Genomic DNA, 24,128 nt, shown 5'->3' with positions numbered 1-24,128 from the left:
AAAACAACTGTATGGAATGTACTTTGGCCAACAGGGCACGGTGATCCCGGCTCCTGACTTGGCCCTGGGGCTAACCGCGGGGGATCCGCCAGGCGTGACTCGCTCCGGCAGGCTCCGTCCGGGGGGAGATGCGGTGCGGGGCCGGTGTCGCTGTCCGCCAGGGCGCGCAGCAGAGCGGAGCAGCGCGGCCGCCGCCGGGGCTGACGCTGCCGGGAGCGAAGTGAGGCACCGGCAGGGAGGGTCTGGGGGACCGACACCCCTCCGCTCCCCTCCGGCTCGGCCGGTGCCTGGGGGCAAGCGCGGGGAAACCGGGTCGCGGGGCAGCGGCGGCGGAGCAGAGCCCCATAGCAGTCGGCTCTCCGGCCGCCGTTTCCCCCCAACCTGCTGCTCCCGCGGCGGGGGGCGAGGCAGTCCGCGACCGGGGCAGGCTGGAAATTTACCGGGGCCGTCCGCAGCGCGGTTGTGAGCCAGGGGGGGCGAGCGAGCTAGCGAAAGGGCTCGGCGGGAGGCGGAGGGAGGGAGGGCGGGGAGCGGCGTAGCATCGTCTGGCGGGGAAAGCGAGGGACCAAATGACTGTGAGGAAGGGCGGCAGCCGCCAGCGCCGAGAGAGGAGCCAGCTGCGGCGGAGCGGCAGCAGCCTAAGCCCCGGACGGAGACCCGACGCCCGCGGGGCCCGGCGTCCCCCCGGCCGGCTGGGTGGCGATGGCGGCGGGCGGAGGGCGGCCGGCGGGTTGCCGGGCTTAAGACGCGGGCGGCGGCGGGGCTGAGGCGGGCCCCCCCACCCCCGTCCCCGTCCCCGCCTGCGGGCGCCGCATGGCGCGGGCCTGATGCCGGAGCGCGGCCCGGCGGCGCGGCGGCGCTGCGGGAGGAGGATGGCGGGGCTGGCGTGGAAGTGGCCGCGCACCCGCCTGCCCGTGGGGGCTAGCGCCCTGGGCATCTTCGTGCTCTGCTGGCTATACGTCTTCCCCGTGTACCGGCTGCCCGACGAGAAGGAGATCGTGCAGGGGGTGCTGCTGCAGCAGGGCAAGGCGTGGAGGAGGAACCAGACTGCAGTCGCGCTGTTCAGGTATCGCCGTGCGCGGCCCAAGGGCGGCCGGGGACGGGCGGGCGGCCGCCCGCAGCGGCAGGGATCCCGCCGGGCGCGATCCCAGCCCCGACAAGCCTCAAACTTTAGGTTTTTTTTTTTTTTCCTCACCGATCCTTTGTCTTTGTCCCAGCGGGCGATGGGTGGGAAGGGCCCCTCTTGCCCAGCAAAACTTTTTGGGTGTTTGCTGCGGGGAGGAGAAGGGGCTCGGCGCGGGGGATGAAGGTAGGGAAAGGAACCCACCTTGGATGCTTTTCCTAGGAGGGCTTAGGTTTCTGATCAGGGCTTGCGGTGTTGCGGGCACAATGGGATGCTTCTCGGGAGCACTGCTGCACCGGCAGCCCCTCTGGCTGCTAACAAAGCAAGGGGCTTGGAGCCTCGCCTCGCTTACGGATTGTGACTGCCGGCGTGCTGCCAGGGAGAGCTAGGCTTGTGGGTCTCCCAGGGATGCCTAAGGGGAGCTTGACGTGGATGTTCGTTCGTGTCAGCATCCCCACTCCGAGGAACGCTTCGGAAGCTCCGTGCTGGTTCTTGACTCCGCAATTTATTATAGAAACCACGTGAAAAGGCACCTTTTCCTTTTATTTTGACGCGGCTGGGAAATGGCGATAATCCTTGGAGCCCTTTTCACCTTCCTCAGCCGCACAGGAGAAGAGGAATGCTGCAGACAGGGTGCCACATCCGATAGCGGTGGAGAACCAGGTCCCTGCAGCGGGGAGGATTTTTGTTTTTATTTTTTTTCAATGACTCTGGCTTAAAAGCGTGTGTCGTGGAGATTTGCATTCCTCCGAAAATTTCTTGCATGGTCTGGGTAAAATACAGACAGTTGCAAGAGAGGCCAATTTCCCTCCTTTTCCTGGAGGGATGATGGATTTTCTCCCTGTCCTCTGAGGAGCAAATCAAAGATCAGAGTGAGTGGTAATCAAACTGTCTGCAATAAGGCTTTAGTAACTATTGGAATGAATCAGATCCAAATTCTAAGGAACTTATTTTCCTTTTTTTTTAAAGTGGTATACATTTTTATTTCATGTTCATTTTTTTTTTGAATGCAACTCTCTCTTCTTGCATTTGTCATCAACTGGAGCTGATGTATAATCACTTAATATCTTGTCTGCTGGGATAACAGAAGAAACTTTGCAGTTCTTCAAAAGCACATTCTTCCCTTAGCTCCTGAAACTTGCAGGAAATATAAGCAATGAGAGGTGCTAAGTGGGCATGTATTAATACCATCTCATTGAGTAGGCCTGTAAGAAATCCTCCTTTTAATACAATGAGGTATGGATTCAAGATCTTTTCCCCAAAACACTAATGCTAGGTTGATCTAGTCAGATACTAATTCACCTTCAGCCTCTTGTGCCACGGATTCCCATATTTGGGGTTAGCTGGATCTGGTTTTTTTGGTTTTGGTTATTTTTCTTCAATTACCCTGATGGATGTAGGAGTTTGATGTATTGTTTTTCATGTTTGTAAACCAAATGTTGTTTGAAGACTGATAATGCTGCTGCAGCTTTAGTTTAAAAAACAGTTTTTAGACCATTCTCACCACATGGTTTGGAAACATAAACTGTGTGACTTGTCAACTATTCCACTTGCCCATATGTTTTTCCACTTCCTAAGCATAGTGATTATCTCAGAGATGGTACTGAAGAGAGTCTCTCTCACTAAAAGGAGATACTGTTTCTTGTCTGTGTCCCTTGATAAGTTGGCATGGCACTAAATACAATGAGCTTTAAATCAGTCTGCTTCAAAAAAAGACAAATTAGAAGGGGAAATATACACTGGAGATATATAGCAAGTATACTATTAAAATAATTGCACTGTAGAACTCTAATTTTGCTGCATAATTTTGCTTTTCTTAATACCTGTAGAAGGTCCTGAAATTAAAGTCCACGTCAGATAAGCTGCTGCATATTGTGAGGTGATTAACAGAAATGAATGTCTCACTCTTTGCTATGATCCTTTTTTATATGCAAGAGCACCATAAAAGCTCAAAATTTCAGTTTCTGCTGGAAACTGCCTATGAATGTGAGTCTCTATTTTAACTGGGGAATAGCTATAGAGCTTCACAGAAATTCTGTGTGCAGACTTTGAAGTATTTCAGCTTTCCATCTTAGCCTAATATTAAGTGCATTTAGTATATTGAATATATTGAATTAATGACATTATTTACCATTTTCCCAAGCCTTCCTGCCACACTGTCTGATTACCAAACAATTGTAGGTTTTTTTTTTTTTTAAATCATTTTGAAGAATAAATTTGAATTTATCTGTGCTAAAAGTCTGTATGAGAAAGTGCAAACTTTCACACTAATTTTTTTTGTATATAACAGTATTTGTGGTACCATACATGTGTTTGAATAGCCAGGTTTGTGTTACGCAGAGAAAACATCTGATGGTTTTGTTACTTCCTCCTCCTGTAAACTCACTGGAGTTCTATTGCTGGCCGTAGATTATCACCTGTGGTAATTAACTTGATCAAAACAGACTTTTCAAACATCACAAATGCCATTCCCCCTTTGTACCAGAATCAAAGACAGCTTCACTGAGTAACTTGGCAGGCTCAAGTAAAACATCAGTGGAAATTTGGGTTGAGCCCTGGCAACTGAGTGCCAGTAACTCTCAGTCTCCATACTGCTCCTTCCTCCTCCTCTCTATATGGCCAGAAACCTTGTGTTAAGGTCTGATCCATGTAAAATCGTGCTTAAGCAAGAACCCAGACTGTCCTGGTGCTTATGGGTTTACTTACATGAGAATTTTGTGTTTGAATATGGATTTACATAACCATTTTTCAAACATAAATATCTGTGTAAACAGCCACAAATTGCTGCTTTTGAGGTGTATGTCACCTTACTGCAGGTTTGAGTAAAGAGAGTTTGTGGAAGTAACAAAATGAGCAGGATGAGGCTTTTGACTCTGGCATGAGCCTATGTTTAAACCATGCTTGCAGCCTTGACTCTGCACACGACTTTCATGAGTAATCCTGGCGTGATGAGTGTGCTGAGTCCCGCTGCTGGGTGTCTGTGCAAGAGTTGCCTGGGTGCTCAGATGGAAGGACAGATCCCAAAAAGCCTGAAGATACAACTGAGGTTATTAAAAGAGCTCTTGGTCCAAATCTTCTTGTCAGCTGAATGCAGTTTCCTTTGAAGCCTTCAAATTTGGGGCATTTGGAGCTGAGCACAGCCCACTAGCAAGCTATTGCTATTAACACGCTTTAAATTTCAAGCACTAGTGGCCAAGGGTAGTCAACCTCACTGCTCTGGAAGCATCTTCTCTCTGCCAAATACCGAATCATAGTCTGTCAGTCAGATGGTAAACTGCTTGATCTTGAACTACAAAGTGATCAGAATAGGAATGAGACTGTTATTAGAGTCACTAATGGCTAATGCGTCTAATTTACCTACAATATAATGTCTTGTCATCCGCTGAGGTGGTTAATGGTATTGCTCCTTAATTGTTTTTACAGATTGCTTACAGTTTTTTTTTTAATGGCCTAGTACTGCTTAAATTATTTAGGCAAAAATGTCATTAATTGCTGTTTGTTATTAGTGAAGTAAATGACATTAAAAAAATACCTTTAGGATTATTTTATTTAAAATATTACAGTCGATTAAAGGCAAAGCTGGGTCTCTTAATTTATCTTACTAGCTCCATGCTACCACAAATCCCAAGTGCTCTCTATTTATCTGCCATTTCTGCTTCGTTTGTTACCAGGACTGGACCATCTCTGGGCAGTGAGTACGCACGTGGAGGGCAGTGGACTTTTGACTGTCAGGACTCTCACTGAAAGGGTTCAGTGGTGGTTACTGACTCAGGTCGGAGGCTCTTTGGGAAGTGACAGTCTCATCTGCCAAGGAACAGAAAGGCTACCCTTGAGATTCAGATTCTATTCTTGTTTCTGTTGCAGCAGTTTTGTGTGATGCTGAAAGGTCACCCAGGGTTTATTCTGGGGATGGCTTGATTGAGCTGGTGGCTGATGTCTCCAGTGAACTCAGTGTTTGTGGCCTGCCTCCAGTCTGAAGCGTCTACCACAACTTGGCTCTGTTCCCCAGTGCTGTCCCCTCTGTCCCTAGAACCAAACTGGCCATGCTTGTCTTGGCAGATGGCCTCATTTCTCTGTCATCAGGTTTGACCTCTTGTCCTTTTTCCAGGGACAGAGAGGAGAAGCTGCTGTCCTGAAATCACACAACAGGGTCAGTGGCTGAACTGGAGAGAATATCCAGGCATGGTGGACTCTGGTGCTTGCAGTGTGGATGTGGATAGGCTGCTTGAAGCCTCTTGTACTGTTGGCTTTTGCGAGCCCTGCAAAAATAATGTTCTGTTGCTGCTATGCACTGTGCTGGAAGAGATCTTCCCACTGTAACCATCTCTGCCAGCTGCTCTCTGCCAGCTGTTGATGTTTCTACCTAGAGTACAGTCACAACAGGAGCTGAAGAACATCCCCTTTTGCAAATAATTTTTTTCTTCTAGATTGTATTAACACAGAACTAGAATTCCAGGTCACTTCCCCATCTGGGTAAGACAAATGGTGTTGCCAAGTCAGGGAGTTTCTTTACTGCAGATGGCTTTGTTTCCCTTTTTTGTTTTGATTGCAAATAACATGAGAGCTGTGTTTCTTACTGGGATATTTCAAGGGAAATTTGAGATGAAGCTTCCTACTGCTCAGGTTGACTAGGTAAGAGTTTTGCCCTGCTTCAACAGCTTTATCAGATACTGAATTATTCCTGCTTCTTTCACTGAGACATGTGAAGAGGGGAGTTAGGATTAGAGCTAGGGGATGCTGAATTAGATTAGTTCTGCCTCTGTGGCCTATGAAGCCCTGCCCTGAAACCATCAGATATGCTCAAATATTGTGTGTTAGCCTTGGCCAAAACCAGTGCATTTTGGTCCTCTGAGTAGGTGTCGGTACTGCCTGGCTGTGGTTTTAATGTTGTTAATGTTTTGATTTTTTTTTTCTGTTGTATTTGCAGCATTGATGATCATAGAATCATAGAACGGTAGGGGTTGGAAGGGTCCTTTAGAGATCATCTAGTCCAACCCCCCTGCAGAAGCAGGTTCACCTATATCAGGTCGCACAGGAATGTGTCCAGGCGGGTCTTGAAGACCTCCAAGGAAGGCGACTCCACATCCTCCCTGGGCAGCCTTTGCCAGGGCTCCCTCACCTGAACAGTAAAGCAGTTTTTTCTTATGTTTAAATGGAACTGTTGTGTTCCAGCTTCATCTCATTACCTCTTGTCCTGTTGCTAGATACAATAGGAAAAAGGGATGCCCCAACCTCCTGACACCCACCATTTAGATATTTGTAAATATTAATGAGGTCCCCCCTCAGTCTCCTCTTCTCCAGACTAAACAGCCCCAGTTCCCGCAGCCTTTCCTCATGATGTTTGGATATTTGTAATTTGTAGTTTCTTGATGTCTCTGAATGAGATGGGAAGTTGTTTTGGTGAAGAGGTATAATTTGAAGAGCAGGTTAAAGCTGAGAGGAAAGAAGTGTTCTGTTTCCATTTTACTATTTAAAGGTTCTGATGAAGAAAGCAAGCTGTAGAGAAATCTGGCTCCGTATCTTCAAGGTCTTTAGGCATCTTTGGATGCTTAAATTACATGAAAACAATGAGAATTGGTTATCTCGAGTTAGCTCAGGTTGTCCTTGCAGATGAGGGCTGTGGTGGCAAGATAGAAACGGATTTAAATTCCTGACTTCCAGCTCATGGTATCCTTTCATGCCCCTAGGTAGCATTTGTAAGACTTTGATTGCGCCTACCTCATGAAACAGGTGGTTGAGATCTCTATTTCTAGTTTATGCTCTTGCAAAATTTTCTACTGCTGCTTTACTTTGAATTTGTAAAAAACTCCAGTGCTTCCAGCATTTTTGGGAAGGTATAGCCAACTCCCTGAGGCTCTTTTCCTGTTAGCTGGGCACATCCTAAGGCCAAGAGCCAGACACGGAGAAACAGGAGGAACAGAGACTTTACTGGAATTTAGGTTACCCAGCTAGGCCCTGAAAGTCTGGTATGTACATACACAGGCAGTACTGGATGAATATGTTTTCACATCTGTTCTTTCCCTTTTTCTACCTTTTAGTGGATGGAACGGACACTGAATCATCCATACAACACAGAAACTGGTGACTTATTCCTTCACTTGTAGTTTTCATCTTTAGAGCAGCCTAGGGTGTTGCTGCTATTTGATCAGTGACATATATTGAGTCTAATTCCTACTAGGTAAATGCATGGAAAATTGTCTTCCCCCTTTAGGTTTTGTCCTCCTAGAGTGAGGATGAACCTCAGTGAACTGAGGAGGCTGTTTGAACTGCAGTCTTCTAAGCACCAAAAATTAAAAATGAAAACTTAAAAAATCTTTGTAGATATAGTAATGTTTTCTGTACACTGTGTGTTCCCAAAATGCTCCTCGTGTTTAATCATTTTAGCATAGCTGCATGCAGTTTAATTCATACTGAAGCACATTAATTCATGTTATGTAGTAATTGCAAACCTCAATAGAGATTAAGGTTTTGTAATTTCAGTTTTTACATACAGAAGACCAGAGACAATTCTTCTACCTGGTCTTGGGATCTAGACTGATTAGATACCGGAGAGTGGGGTGGGACATGGCACTGATAAGCTGTTTAACCCTAGCAGAGTCTTTGACTGTAAAGTATTGACTACAGAAGCTCAGAGTTTCATGAAGAAGATGTGCCTGTTGCCTTAACCTTAGCAGTATTTGAATTTTTTAACAAAGTGAATTATGTTGTGGAAAAAACCACTCTGGCTTTACCCAGGGTTCTGGAGGTCATTTTCCCACTGCTCCATTCCGAAAAAAGGTGAAGACTGTGGCATTAGATTGTTATAGACCACTTTCTGGCCAGCAGAGTGGTTGGATGATGTGATGTTTTATGAAATCAACAGGTGAATTATTTCAACTTCTCCAAGTCCATCTGAATGGAAAATGCACTCAATTTATTGCTTTAGAGATTTTCGTTTCAAGTGGATATGTGGCTACAATGAGGCTTTTCAAGCAGCTGGAAACAGCTGAATAGAAATGGTTAACTTTTTTTGTCTTCCATATTTGCTGTGAGCCTTTCCTGAAGAAATTAATTTCCTGAACAACTATTTTGTTTATCTTTTTTTTTTTCTTTTTTCCTCAACCTCTTCTTCATTCTATTCCATTCTTAAGCTGCTTGATGTCCTTCTCCACTTTCAGGGGACCTCCGGACTCTTTGGCTGGCTCCTTTTATGATTATCCAATCAGTATCCTTAGCAGTGACATAAAGAACTTGTGTGAAATTATTTACTCCTTTATCTTCGTCCCCCTGCTGAGTTGCCAGTCACCTTCTTCAGAGTCCTACAGCTCCCACCAATGCTCGGAGCATCTGTCATTCTCATCCTTGACATGCCAATTGTTGGTTATCAGGCTTTCCAGGTAAACTGCAGACTTTGCCTTAATGTATTAGCAAGATAAAGTCACTGTTTATCAGGTCTCATCTGCTCTGAGGATGCACAGCCAGCTTTAATTTAAAAGCTGCTGTATAGCTTGCTTGTGTGTTAAGGAGGGCTAGGAAAACAGCTATGTTGCTTGATTTCCTGTGGGAAGACTTGCTCTGCCTATTTCTGTAATGCCTGGAGTGGCCATGCCTGTAATAGAGGAGTAACAGTTTTTCATTTTCTGTTAAAGACAAAGATAAACAAAATATTATTTATTTTTATATTTTTCTCCTCAGTGAAGAGATTTTGATGTTTTCCTGTGTACTCTGTCTTGGTTAAATCTCAGCTCTGGTAATGCAGTATTGTTGGCCACAATGTTTGGAGTGTCTCTTGTACACGATGTTCCAGTTGTGCTGTTAGTCCCCCAGTATCCCACAGTATGCCCCAGCTCAGGGCAATGAAATAACTATCACTATAGGTAGTACTCAGAAGGGCCACAAGAGTTGAGAACCAGCCCCAAAAGCAGTCAAATACGCAATGAGGGAGTGATGCTGAATCCAAGGGTGAGTGATGCCTAGCTCTCCCCCTGGAAGTCAGTAAGGCTTAGACTTAATAGCCAGTGGGATGAAGACTCAAGTTACTCAGCTATGTTTTTACTTTCAATGGTCAAAGGAGACTTGATTGTGGTTCCCCGGGTACTTTTACATAGCATAGGGAATAGTTGTAAAGGAAGTGAAGGAAATGGTGTTTTCTTGACATGCTTGTCTCTTGTAACTGAACTTCAGGTCTAGGTCACCACTGGAGTCAGTAGGGAGTCCTGTGAATAGTTACCAGTCTGTACGGAAATTATCATTTAAATAGTGCCATAAGCTTGCTGAGAGACATTTTATGCCTCTATTCTATGAAGGATTTTCAGTCCAAGAATGTGTGTTGTGAAATTTATCCCAGCTATGCAGATTAGGAATTTTGATTAATGGAGTGAATTTTCCCTCTGTTAGTACAATTTTTAATGCAAAGAAATACCTGGGCTGTTTGCTAGCGATAGGCCGCCTGAGTGTTTGCTGGACGAATGATCCAAGTACTTAGCTTAAGGGTTTGGTGGGTATTGATCTGTTTTGCTACTGGTACCTGGAGATACCGCCTTGCTACTGTAAAATGCTTAATGCATTTATGTAAATTTTTGCCTGCTTTCTGTGGCTTCCACTGAAGTATTAATCTATATGTGGTCTTTAATCCATATATAATATTCAGTTGAGAAATGAAGCCCTGTTCATGGATAGTAACTTACAGTTTTACTTAATTTTCCCTGATGAGTTGAAGTGTTAGTAATGCTTGTATAGTCTTTTTTTTCTGAATAAACTTTTAATTACCAATGGGTAAATATTGTCATTACAGTTAACGCTCTTAAGTTTGTCACAAGTATATTACCATTCATAACAGTTTGTATGCTCTGTCTTTTGTATGCTCAGTGTTTAAAAGCATGTATGTGAAACTGGACACGTGCCCTAGTGGGGAAAACACAGGAGAGGATTAATCAGTCTAAGGTTAATAAAGAAGCCAAAGGATGAATCATCAGCTACTGATCAAATTCAGATTCTCTACTTTTGACCACACTTTTTGTTCTTCAGGCTAAGTCATTGCTGGCTTTGACTATTGTCCTTCTCCTTTATCAGTTCTTCTTTGTTCCCTGTTCTTGCCATTTGTCTTATCTTCTATCGAAGTCCTGTCTGGGGAGAAAAAAAACAGAGTCATTGTAGAGCTTGTGTGCTGTTTGCTGCCACTGCTCTGCTCAGCTGCCTGGTACGTGCATCTTCCTCTGCCCCAGCTCCGTCTTGAGTGTTTGGTCCCTGTCACCTCTCACTGAGCAACGTTGCCAGTCAGCAGTGCACCCCTCAGCTTCATGCCATCATGTTGCATTTGCAGACAGCAGCAGTGTTCCATGATGCTTTCTGTGATGCCTCAGGTGCTGTTGTGCTTTGGGTGCAACAGCATTGCCCTGTGTCACTTGCTGCACAGCACAGGGGTCTTTTGGTCCCCTACACACTGACCCTGTGACAGTACCTCCATAGTATCCTCAGGTGCTCCTCGATACTTCTGCTGCAGTTGTGGAAGTTGGAGGGCAAAATGATGTTTGGTGAGTAGCAACTTGGAGAACAGTGAGAGCTGCTTGTGTGGAATGGGAGGAAATTAAGACCTGAGGAAAGGCAAGGAGGCAAAGAAGAGAAAGGAGGTATAAGACTAATTGGGGAGATGAGCATGAGTATTTGTTACTCTTTCTGCTTGAAGCATCTTTTCAGTTGGTCATTATGTTCTCTCATGGTGAACCTGACCTGTGGGAGTCATCAGCTTAGTGTAATTGCATGTGACAGCTTGGTGAGAGCAAGAAAACAGTGAGTGCTGCAGTAGACATCCCTAAATAGCTGGAATAGTAATGTTTAAGTTGTAATCTTTGGATTACCTTTGCTTGTTTATGGGTGATTTCACTGCCTATCCACTCAGTCTTTGTAATTGTCTGAGCAAAATTCGGGTTGTTTGCAGTCTCCTGCATTGTGATGTTTACTACTTAATGGTGATGTCAAAGGCACGAGAATAAATCCGTATAGGGTATGTCAATAACACAGGAGAGAAAGAAAATGTAATATTCATGAGGCAATAGGGGATGTTCATAGAATAGAATCATAGAATGGTAGGGGTTAGAAAGGACCTATAAAGATCATCTAGTCCAACCCCCCTGCTAAACCAAGTCCACCTAGATCAGATCACTTGGGAACACATCCAGGTGTGTTTTGAAAACCTCCAGAGAAGGAGACTCCACACCCTCCTTGGGCAGCCTGTGCCGGGATTCCCTCACCTTTACACAAAATAAGTTTTTCCTTATGTTTCAGTGAAACTTTCTGTGTTCCAGCTTTTGTCCATTAGCCTGGTCTTATCACTAGACAATACAGAAAAAAAAGTGATGCCCCATCCTCTTGACATTCCCCTTTCAAATACTTAAAAGTACTAATGAGGTCCCCCCTCAGTCTCCTCCAGGCTGAACAGTCCGAGGTCCTACAGCCTTTCCTCATAAGGAAGATGCTCAAGCCCCCTGATCATCTTGGTGACCCTACACTGGACTCTCTCCAGAAGTTCTCCATCTCTCTTTAGCTGGGGAGCCCAGAACTGGACATAGTACTCAAAATGAGGCCTCACCAGGGCAGAGCAGAGGGAAAGGAGAACATCCCTTGATGTGTTGAACACACTCTTTTTGATGCATCCCAGGATGCCATTGGCCTTCTTGGCCACGAGAGCACATTGCTGGCTCATGTTTAGTTTATTATCAATCAGGACTCCCAGGTCTCTCTCTGCAGAACTAACTCCAGCAGGTTGAACCCCAGCCTGTACTGGTGCATGGGGTTGTTCCTCCCCAGATGCAGGACTCTGCCCTTGTCCTTGTTAAACCTCATGAGGTTCCTCTCTGCCCAGCTCTCAAGCCAGTTGAGATCCCACTGAATGGCAGCACAGCCTTCTGGGGAATCAGCCAGTCTTCCCAGTTTGGTGTCATCATGTTGCTGAGGGTACACTCTGTCCTCTCATCCAGTCGTTGATGAAGATGCTGGACTCTGTGATTCAGCCAGCTCTCGATCCACCTCACTGTCCACTCATCCAATCCACACTGACTGAGCTTTCTGATGAGGATGTTATGGGAGACAGTGTCAAAAGCCTTGCTTAAGTCAAGGTAGATGACATCTGCTGCTCTCCCCTCATCTAGCCAGCTGATTATGCCCTCACAGAAGGCTATCAGGTTGATCACATAGGATTTCCCCTTGGTGAATCCGTGTTGAGTCCCCCTGATAACCATCTTTTCCTTCATGTGTATTGAGATGGCATCCAGGATGAGTTGTTCCATCCCCTTTCCAGGGACGGAGGTGAGACTGATCAGCCTGTAGTTTCCCAGATCCTCCTTGCCTTTTTTGAAGACTGGGGTGATATTGGCCTTCCTCCAGTCCTGAGGCACCTCGTTAGCCCTCCATGATCATTCAAAAATGATGGAGAGTGGCTTAGCAATCGCATCAGCCAACTCTCTCAGCACTTGTGGGTACTGTTGGATCAGACGAGAATGGGAATGATGGGGAGAAGTTTCTTACAATTTGCTTGAATATAGATTGTAGGAATACTTGCACAACTGAGTGCTGAGGTTCTTGCTTTTCCTGGCAGAGAAAGTATTGACTTGTTTCTTCCCACAGCCTTAAAACATAGGAATGAGTAAGCAGTGTAGTGACATCAGTGAGGTGGTGCAATTCTGAAGTATGGAGGATGCTTTTGCATTATGCTGTGTAGTATTCTTTGTGATACATGCTACTGCTTGAATTAAGACTTGGTTAAGACTTTCCATTTTTCCCCTAATATTTGCTGCAACTGAAGAGCATAGGTATAGTGGTTTTGCCTGGGCCAGGTTTTGGTAGTGAGGGGGGCTACAGGGGTGGCTTCTTTAAACAAAGAACTGCCAGAAGCTTCCCCTGTAGCTGATAGGGCCAATGCCAGTCAGTTCTAAGACAGACCCTGCAACTCACCCAGGCCTGGCCGATTAGTGATGGAGGTAACACCTCTGTGAATGACGTATTTGAGAAGGAGAAGCAGTTGTTGGGCAGTTGCAAAACTGCAGCAGCAACAGAGTGGTAATGTGGAAACATCTCTGCAAACACCAAGGTCAGTGGAGAAGGAGAGGGAGGAGTGTGCTTAGGCCCTAAAAGAAGGGCTCCCCTATGATGAGGACCATGATGAGGCAGGTTGCCTCCCTGCAGCACATGGAGAACACAGGGAAGCAGAGATCCACTTGCAGCCTGTAGAGAACCCCACGCCAGAGCGGGCCTCCTGAAGGAGGCTGTGACTCCATGGGAAGCTCACCGTGGAGCGAGTTCTTGGCAGGACCTGGGAGCCCATGAGGAAAGAGGAGCCCATGCCAGAGCAGATTTGCTGTCAGTACTTGTGATCCTGTGAGGGATTCAGGCTGGAGCAGTCAGTGCCTGAAGGACTGTTCTCCCCATGGATGTCCCATGTTGGGGCAGAATGTGAGGAGCTGCCCATGTGGGAGGCCCCATGCTGGAGCAGTTTGTAAAGAACTGTAGCCCATGGGAAGTACCCACGCTGGAAAAGTTCGTGAGGGACTGTCTCCCGTGGGGAGGGACCTCACAGTGTAGCAGTGGGAAGTCTGATGAGGCCTCTCGCTGAGAAGAAGCAGCAGCAAAGTCCAACTGTAATGAACTGACCGCAACCCCCATCCCCTGCCATTGTGGGGAAAGGAAGGAGAGTCCTAGGAGGAGGGAAGGATTGGGAAAGATGTTTTAAGATTCAGTTTTATATCTCATCTACCTGTTCTGATAGTTAATTTTTCAATCAACCTTGTTCTCCTCAAGTTGAGTCTCTTTTGCGCATGACACTAATTGCTGAACAATCTCCCTGTCTTTACCTTGACTCACAAACCTCTCATTATATTTCTCTCTCTCCTGTCCAATTTAGGAGGGGGAGTGATATTAAAATTTGGTGGGCACCTGGCACCCAGCTAGGGCTAAACCACCTCACTATGTTAGTATGTGTTTGTGTGTTTGATGAGGGTGATGAAGGTGGCCATTTCTGGAGTATGTGAGTGAGCTAGCAAGATGCTTAGAATTCATGGTAAAGCTTGAATAAGCCTGTGTGTAGAAATATAGAGCTAAAGAGCTTGCATCAGTGGAAAATTATGCATTTCTGTGTGATCTAGATGTTTCTGGAGAGCAACAAGATTTCCAGAAAAGTCAGAATGAAGAAAGTTTTAAAAGGGAGGTGAAAATATCGAGAGAATCTTCAATGAAAGTAAGTTGTGTCTTGGGCAGGAAAAAGACAGGAAAGATGTTTTTCTAGTAAGGAGGAAAAAAGTCTGCAGAAGGATCTGTGAGGTGCACAAAAAGATCATGCACTATACTGGAGCAATTGTTTGCAATCTGAGTTGAGTGAAAAATACCTTTGAAAGAAATATGTGCTGGAATTAATTTTTCATTTTACTGGACCTCTGTAATTTTAATGATCTTAATTAAGAAATACTGATGGAATGAGAAACATAAGTCTTTCTGAGTATGTCTGTCTTGCACTTCTGAAGAGTTATCTGTAGACCAGATAGCTTACCTGTAAATTCTCAGAACTTTATACTTCAGCCACAACTATTCCTTGGTTACATGGGGAGGAGTTTAAAATCTATCACCGTGAGGGTCTTAATTCAGGAGTATTAAGAGACCTTTACCCAAGGGCCATGACCCTGACTGTTTCCACGCTCCTGAGCTCTGAGGCTCAGGGCATGTTCACCTGCAAACTTTGACCTGGCTTGGTGATGGTTACTCCTGTCCCAGAGCAAAGCAGGAACAGATACTGAACTATGTATATTTGTGGTTAGGAGCTGTTAATATAACTTCGGGAATGCTACAAAGTCTGCTGTTGCCCACTCTTGTAATAGTTATGCCAACTCCTGCAGTCAAGTGAATGTGTGATAATCTTGATTTCAGGAAATAATAAGGAAGAGGTCATTCTTTACTCATAGGTAAAGTGGAGGGCTTGAAAACATGAATGGCAGCTTGTGCCCCAAAAGGCAAATAAAAATCCGTTGTGGGTTGTTGTTTCTCAGATGCCTTATTTCTGTGCCTTTGTCATATTTTGGGCGGCCTGACTCATGATTTTTAAATGCTAGGGATTGCCATAGTGAGGAGTACATATCAGCCTATAATAAGATGCCCCCCTTTTTTTTTTTTTTTAACTAAGGAAGCCACAACAGTGAAGGGAATAGGAGAAACAAAACAAATCTGGGCATTCCTTTATAGGTCATATTATTAATTGAACATTTTGTCTTGGCACCCAGCAAGCATCTAGCAAAAACATACTTGCTGAGCCTTATGGACAAATGCTGAACATCTCCAGGGTTTAGTATGCCCAGTTGGATTAAGCAGTAAAAGTGCATGAGATATTTATTCTTTCTGTCACACTCTAGTCATTGCCTTTAAATGTTTAAGCATATCCAGAAGGGAACGGCAGAGTGTGGAACTTGAGTAGCTGATCCAAAAATGGTAACAACAACAACAAAAAAAAATAAACCTATCATTAGAGGAATCATGTGTTTTGGTAGTTCTGTTTAGACAACAGAACAAGTGAAAACACTTATCTAGTGTAGTTCAGCAAATGCTAATGGGTCCAGTGTGTGATAACATGTTTATTTTTGCCTTGGGTCTTTGATGAGTGAGCACAGTCTTTTCTCTCATTTTGTTCTAAAAAATCTGTTTTATGCTTCACTTGTTGAACAGGCCATTGCTAGTGAAAGTCTTGTACGAAGAGGGTTGAGTTTGTTGTTCTTCACCACCTAATCTGTGGAAAAATGTATTGGCTGGCCTGAGTAGTTATACTGCCAATTGGTTTTATAAGTTTAGTACAAATTCCATTTTCTGCTGTGGAACAGCAGATCTACATCATGGAGAAAAGCAAAGTTACCTCTGCTGGCATGGGAGCAAATGGGTTGGTGGGGTTTCCAGTGGGTTGCAGGCACTCTTCTCTGTGGCGTAACCAGGAGCATGTGTGTCCCTAAACAGACTGGTTTGACCTGGCATCAAGCAGAGGGATGTGGTTTAAAGTTATTTTTTAAACCAACTTTCATGCAATATTCCTATCTTAAGATGTATAGGTGAAGGACTAAGTAGATTGAGATTTTTTTTTTTTTTAATGAGTTTTTACTTTTTTCTTCATACATAGAAAATTTTTGCATTGATTGCTTGGAGGATTGTTTAGGATTTTTGCTTGCTCTTTTTAGCATCATCTTTTAAATATTGACACTGTAGAAGACCATAAAATGTAAGAAAGTTGATTCACAATTAAAAGTACTTTGAGTACTCTGGACTTGTCCTTCCCCTGAGGAAGCTAGGACGCCTCCTCTCAAAAGAATATTAACTAACATTTCTTGCATTATTTATCAAAGTTTGTATGACATTGAATGTCTCAGTAGTAGGTGTCATGATCCCCTGTAGGGTCATGCTAAATTTGGCAGGAGTCAAGCCCTCTTGCTTTCCAACTTACCTCAGACAGTTCTAGGTGGCTGGGGGCAGCTGGGCTTAACTCCTGAGTGGTGTTGTGGTAGTTCGAGCCTGGCTGGATGCCAGGTGCCCACCACACCGCTTTATCCCCCACCTCCTCAGCAAGCCAGGGAAGGGGAGAAAATAAGATGGGAGTCTCGTGGGTTGAGATAAGAGCAGTTTAATAAATAAGCAGCAAAGCCGCGCGTGCGGGAAGCAAAGCAAAAGCAGATAAGCTGTTACTCTCTACTTCTCATCAGCAGCGATGACCGGCCACCTCCCGAGAAGCAGGGCTTCAGTACGCGTAGCGGTTGCTTTGGGAAGGCCAGAAATGAATCTCGCCTCCCCTTCCTGCTCTTCTCCCCCAGTTTATATTACTGAGCTGACGTCATATGGTACAGAATATCTCCTTGGTCAGCCTGGGTCAGCTGTCCTGGCCATAGTCCCTCCCAAGATCATGCCCACCCACAGCTATTGGTGAAGGTGGGGAAAGGAATGCTGGAGGGACAGCCCTGATGTTGTGCAAGCAGTAGTCATAATATTGATATCAACAGTAAGCACAGCACTGCAGGAGCTGCTGTGGAAAATCGCTACCATCCCAGACCCACTACAGGTGTCCAATGAAACAGGTTATCATGATTAGGTTTTGTGTATTCTTGGGAACAGAATTAAGACTCAGATGGAGTCAAGTGCTAAAATACTTTATTTTAACAAGGTGACAAACAACACTGTGAGGAGCAGGAGAGGAACAAAGTGAAAAAAGTGAGAGAAAGAGAGATGGAGAGAGAGAGAAATCACAATAGTCACTACCAATGCGAGCCTGCCACGTCCTGACAGTCCACTGGTCTTCTATGACAATGTTTCCTCTGATGTTTCCTTGAGTCCGGTGGGGTGATGGATGTTCTGCTGCTGCTGCCGTCGCTGCCGCCGCTACCATCCCCAATCTTTGCTGGTCTTGCTCTTTATACCATTGTTTCATTGCATAGTCAATGAATTCCTGGAACTATTTGACATATCCACGCCTCTCGCCTCGCTGATGTGACACATGCCCAGTCCCATCAATGTAAAATTCTGGAGAGTCTGAGTCTGCCTCTCCTCCAAGTCTTAGCTGACCCTGGGCTCAGGTGCATGCGCAGAGGCAATGTTTTTCAAGAAGGCAAAACCTCATTCTGAGTCCCCAGGATGTATAGGCGCCTCTAACGGAAGCGCTTGGGTGTTGTGGTTTTAGCTGTCTGCAATGTTGAGACATATTTTGTAGAATCTCATAGCAGACCTGCACTGATCCACTCATCCATTTATTTTAAACTGAAGCAGTTCATCAAGACTCTTCGCAAAGTTACTGTCTACAGTCAACATTGCTGTAATGTCCTCTCTGCTTACCAGAGCCTTCTCTATACACCCATGTCTGATGCTGTTTTAGCAACTCTTTGCTGGAGAGATCCATTCCTGCCTCATGCTATATATAATACCTAGAGCCTCCCAGTATTAGAAACAGAAAGAAATATTGAAGACCACACCTTGAATACTGTGTTCAGTTCTGGGCCCCTCACTATAAGAAAGACATTGAGGTGCTGGACTGTGTCCAGAGATGGGCAATAAACCTGGTAAAGGGTCTAGAGAACAAGTCTTATGAGGAGCAGCTGAGGGACCTGGACCTGTTTTGTCTAGAGAAGAAGAGGCTGAGGGGAGACCTTATAATTCTCTACAGCTACCTGACAGGTGGTGTAGTGAGGTTACTCCCAAGTAGTGAGTGACAGGACAAGAGGAAATGACCTCTAGTTGCACCAGGGGAGGTTGAGATTGGAGATTAGGAAGATCTTTTTCACTTAGAGGGTTGTTAAACACTGGAACAGGTTGCCCAGGGAAGCAGTGGAGTCACCATCCCTAGAAATATTTAAAAGACACGTAGATGAGGTGCTGAAGGACATGGGTTAGTGGTGGACTTGGCAGTGTTAGATCTTTTCCAACCAAAACCATCCTATGATTCTATAAATGTGCCAGTGGTGTGATACTGTTAGGGTTTCTTACTTCATTTTCCTTGCATCCCTCTCTGCCTGGAGGCCAGGTGGCTGTGGGGGATGCTGTCCCTTAAGAGCTTGCTGATGTGAAGGTGACATTGCAGGCACTGGCTCAAGAATAACTCATGCCCCACTGTTTTTGAAGCAGATTACCTTAATGCTTTGGATCAACTCCAAAACTACCTCAGTTGTCACCAGCATCTCTTCCCACTTTAAAGAGTAAGTTGTTCTATAAATAGCAGTACTAATTAGGCTCCATTTGTGTCCCAGTTCCTTCATCTCCTTTTGTCCCCTGTGACATGATTGTGGAGAGAGAGGCAGCATGTGCACAACTCTACCAGTGTGGGGCTCATAAGTTTGGGTCCTCCTTCTACCCAAGTTTTCACAAGGCTTGCAGGATCTCAATCATATATTTTACTTTCCCTCTTCTCTGTTCAAATGTTGCTGAAGTTAACCAACAAAATCAGAAGTCTGTGAGGTGGACAAGACAGGTACATCAGCCAGTGCCTTCAGTGAAACTTTGTTTGGCATGACTGTTTAAAATACACCTGTTTTCTCCCAGATACCCTCAGAATTGCTTGCTGGCAGCCACAGCACTGCCCCTCTGGCCTCTTCAGCCTTTCTGAACCAGCCCAGCCCAGCCTCTGCTCAGTCGGGAACAGCCTCCTTTTTGTGACTAAGGGCAGGCAGCTTCCCGCAGCTGCCGGACCTCTGTCCTCTTCCCAGCAGACTTCCCCTGCTGGGAGCCTAGCATGGACCAAATCATAAACCTTAGCAAGCCATCAAGCTGGGAGCAGACAATTTCACATAATCTCAAGGACAAGTGTATACTCTTTCCTGCTTGTGGCAGACCACATGCAATATTCTTTCTCACCTCCCTGCTTTAGTCTTGTCCTGGTTGCTGGCTGTTCTCAGGGACAGAATGTCTCCCTTCATGTATTCCTGTTCTTTACTTTAAAACTTAGTTTTCTATTGGAAAGTGTGTCAGAACCTTCTTGTCAGATGAGAGGAAGACACTGTGGAGAGGTGGTACTCCAGAAAAAAAGGAAAATATGCATACTTGGAGGGCAGGGTGGGAGGGGGGGTGATGGTGAGGTGTTGAGATGGAGAGGCCTTGGGAGGTTGAAAGGGAGGTGCCAGATTGATGGGGTTTAACATAATAGAGGCAAGTAGTTTGTAATAACAGGGGCACTGAAGAAAAAGAGATGTTAAAAGCAGAGAGTAAAGTAAAGAAACTTTTATGTGAAGCAGTACAGCAGAGAAAGAGAGACTGTAGTTAGGAAATTTGAGAACAAATATGTGGATAAATCAGCAGGGCAGACAATTAAGAATGAAACATTCAGTGAAGTGGACAATTTAAGAACAGCTCAGTTAGGCAAGATAACCCAAGGTGGTAACAATTAATTAAAACAACATAGGTTAAATGATAATTTCAGTTAAGAAGATCACATATAAGATGGAAGTAGATCACTCGAGTAAATTGAGAGTCTGTTTCAGTGGCCTATGTGATCTGTGGCTGTGAAACTGTAGTAGGAAAAGGTGTTTTCATGCCACAAGATGGAAGGAATGGGAATATTTTTTCTTTAGAGATGACTGCTAAAGTGGTGAGATTTGGAAGTAGAGTGATGAAATATGTGGAGTACAGCCCACTCACTGCAGCTATCTCTGGTACCTGTCCTACTTAAGAGCTGTGGTAGGGAAAATGTCCATATGGTTAGCAATAAGACAGGAAAACAACAGTTGTTGCTCTGTTTTGGGTTGGTTTTTTTTTTTTTTTTTTCCGTTCTGTGATTGCATGTTGCCAACTAGACAATCCACAGACTTGATATTTACTGAACTTTATATTTGCTGAGGTTTAGACTGTCCTCTGGGACACGAGCAGCTCATGCTCAGGGATGATGAATTACAGAGGGCAGTTCTTTGACTTCTCATATATATATACACTATGGTTTTGGATTGAGACTTTAAAACAAAGGCACTTGTTCTTTCTGGATGCCACCCATAACATTTCTGCTGAGAGGACTTCTCACTTGGTGTTCTAGTAGGGTCATGCATGTGGTTGGTGTTAAATTGATGCATAGATAATGTGTATTTAGAAACAAGGACTCAAAACTGCAGTGTGCTGAGGATATTCAACTCCTCTCAAATTCCTTGGCGACCCACACGTGGTTAGTTTTGGTTCCAAACTGTGCAACAGCTGTGGGAAGGTGAGGGATTTGAGGGGGCAGACATGAAGCTTCGACGCCTCTGGTTGTCAAATGCCATCACCTTCTCCAGACTGATCTCACCAGGCAGAAGGCAGAGAGGAGAGCAGGGAAGTTCTGCATCTCAGATATTTCTCTCTCTTGTTTTGCAATACTTCCATCATCTAGCTTCTGCCCCAGGTGTTCCTGCTTTCCATCATCTGTGAAAATAACACCCTTTGGGGCTCTGCAGGGCAGATTTGTGAGAAGTGTGCAACACAAATCAGTTGCTAATGAACTTTTATTACAGTGCATAAGAACACAAAAATGTCTTTAGTAGGACAGATTACCAGATCAGGTCCATTTAATTGAGTTTCCTGTCTCTGTCCAGGGCTGACGCCAAATGCTGCAGAGAAAGTCATGCAATAGACAGGGATGTGTAGTATAGTCTCCCAAGTAAATCAGTGTCTCCTATTCCTATAGTTGTGAGACTTACTCTTCAGTGACTTATTTAATGCCTCATTCAAAATTACTCTTGTTAATTATAACAACCTTTCATATTCTTGGTGCATACCTAAACAGTCAATCCCTCCTAACCTTCATTATGCTTAATTTAGGAAACACAGGTGGTCTCAGAATAGTTAGTTCTTAAATATATGCATATTTCATTCTTCAATTGCTGCTTCATCTCTTGAAAACATATATTTCCTCTTCAGCTGGTGTACTCATATAAAACTAATTTGCTTATTTATCTGGTTTATTTTTAGATTGTAACATTGTACCAGAAAACAAAGTGTCATCATGCTGTTGAAAACGAAATAGCTCACCTTCAGCCATGTGTTGAAAAGTTTAATTACTTTGGAAACCAAATTATTGCCCTTTAAAATTGTTCAGTTATTACTTCTAAAATATGATTCTTCTTTCTAAATAATGAACTGCTTTAATTTCTTGAGATGAGTAGCATTAACTAATTGAAGGGCATTGCAGTGTTTAAATATAGCTCTATAACTGGTCATGCATTCTTGAGCTGTAAGGTGATTTTTCAAGATGAGTTTGAGACCTCAAAAGCTGGCAGCTGGACTGTCCATTTGCTGGGTGCTCTCAAATTCTGTGTGAATTTTCACCAGCTAGTTTCAGACCTGGGAGCTTTGAATGTTAAGAAAGGCTCAGACAAAAGTGTTCCTAGAGAGCAGACTTTGGGTTAACTTTTGTGCAGTAGATAGCCTGTGAGTATGAACGTGAAAGCCTTCTCATGTTGGTCACGGAAACTAACATTTATCTGTCTGACAGGACACATTTTTCATGCTCACTCGACAGTGGGAAGAAAAACCACAAACCCAGCAACCATATTGGAGTCTGTTGTCAGTTCATCATGAAATCAGCCCCATCTTCTCCTGGCAAGTTGGGGAGGAAGGGATCAGAAAGATAGAGTGTCTTAGGTGATGGTCTTTTTGGGCGAGGGACTATCTCTGCTCCATGTCTCTGCTATGAGATCCTTGTTTTTGTCATGGCGTTTCCACAGTACTCATAAATTAATGAGTATTATTATGCCACTATTTCATGGGCCAAGGTTTCTATTGATTGTAACATCCCCAGCTTCTGTGCTAATGAATAGTAGATCAAACTGTTAAGTTGACCCATCAATATCAGTACGAAAATTATCCCCGATACACTCCAGAAATCTCCAAGATTGTTTGCATCACTCTGTATTGCTCTTCCTATAGGTGTCGGGGAGATATAAGTCTACCAGAGGACTTGCAGTTTGTGATCCAGAGGCTTCCCTGAGCTATTTAAAGGAGGTTTCTGTTACTAGCACTATGCTTCACTCTTCTGAAACTGACAATGTGGATACCTGAGTAAAAGTAAACTTAGGTTACTGATATGTTGATAGGAGAGACAGAGAGTTGCTCAAAATCACCTGCAGATGGAAGTGAAGCAATGGTGTATATAAAGCAGAAGGCCAATGAGAAACAAGAAGACGGGTCTTCTCTTGGGCAGAAGAGTGTTACTTGACAGCCCTTCTAAAGATGTCTCTGCTGTCTTGAAGTACTTTGTTCCCCATGGTGATTACCTAGATTGAGATAGAGATAGAAGGTGTGAGCAGATGCACTACACTTCAGCTTGCTACAAATTCGCTATGGAGAAAAGTCATGGTTGTTGGAGCTCCAGCTGTGTAGAGTTTGCATAGTTCCTTAGAAGTGGTGCAGCTCCTCTTCCCCTTTCCTGTTCACTTTTTTCACTTGGACATGCTAGCCTGAGAGACTTTGCAGGGCTGTGACTTCATAACTGCTAGTGTATAAATTCCCCTTTCAACTCTTTCCAGAACCTGTTTCTAGTATTTTTTTATTATTTAGATTTCTTTGGATTATGGGTAGTCTGTGAAAACTAGAGCATGGCAGCTAATTAAATGTTGGATTTCAACAGTCCTTCAAGCAAAAATAGTTTCTTGTGATATGGGTGGCTGTATATGTCAAACGCTTCAAGTTTTGCTTTTACTTACAGTTTCATAATGTTGCACTATATATAATTTATGCAGGCAAGGTAGCATGTTTTGCATTGCTGTAGTATGCCAGGCAGCTCTCTAAACAGCAACAGTTCACCTAGTTACTACCTTGACTCTAATGAATCCTGCAACTGGGGTTTTGGGAATAAAGGAGTCTGAGAAAGATGAAAAACTCTTAACCAGTGTAGCAGAAAGAGTGAAATCCCCAGACTTGATTTCTGCCAGGAACTTTTTCCTGTAGCCGTAGGGAAGCTGTTTTGCAGCACTGAAACCTTAGGGATTCCCAAAATCACCTGCTTGGTGTGTGAGCCTGTGCAGAGGAGGTGTGCTGTGTAGATGGGGGCAGGTCCGGCAGATGGCAGAGGCAGGAGTGGTAGATGGAAAATTAACATCTTGGCAAAGTTAGGTAGGAGTTGTAGTGTGTAACAATCTCTGCAGTTTTGTGTTTGACAGTCTTTTAGGAATTCTTCTCTCACATTGTTAACTTGTTAAGGGTCACCAGATTAGACAGAGGAGTGAAGTTCATTATGTTGGGCCAGGATTCAGGCCTAACAGAGTTTAGTATGTAAATCATGTTTATCCCCAAGGAAATTGTTTGATTGCTCAGGGTAATAGGTTTTGTGCACTCCTGACTCCCATCCCAGCAGCACAGAACATAGAGCAGCAAACTATTTAGATTAGGATAGATTCAGACATAGTTCCCATCTCCTCCTCACCTATCTTTTGAAAAAGAAGTGAAATTGCACTTCACAGAAGTGAAACTTCCAGGCAAATGCCTAGTTTCTGCTTCTGTGGCTTCTTCTGTGCCCGTTAAGCAACCTCCCCACCTCCAGACCCTCAAACCCAAACCACTAAATATTGAA

The 24,128-nt window shown here is 44.4% G+C and overlaps 1 protein-coding gene across 2 annotated transcripts in view; it reads left to right on the top strand.

Annotated features, from left to right (window-relative positions):
* Positions 1–820: 820 nt before the first annotated feature.
* Positions 821–24,128, top strand: part of ST8SIA1 (ST8 alpha-N-acetyl-neuraminide alpha-2,8-sialyltransferase 1) — a 127,668-nt gene continuing 104,360 nt past the window's right edge. For both annotated transcript variants that reach the window (XM_061988840.1, XM_061988839.1), the window contains exon 1: positions 821–1,066. In XM_061988840.1, coding sequence (XP_061844824.1) covers positions 828–1,066 — 239 coding nt within the window. In that variant the 5' untranslated portion in view covers positions 821–827. The remainder of the gene's footprint in view (positions 1,067–24,128) is intronic.

Source organism: Colius striatus, chromosome 1, assembly GCF_028858725.1.
Source record: "Colius striatus isolate bColStr4 chromosome 1, bColStr4.1.hap1, whole genome shotgun sequence".
In the NCBI taxonomy this organism is placed as follows: Eukaryota; Metazoa; Chordata; class Aves; order Coliiformes; family Coliidae; genus Colius; species Colius striatus.
Note: the sequence above shows the minus strand (reverse complement) of the source record. Positions and strands in the feature narration are given on the sequence as shown.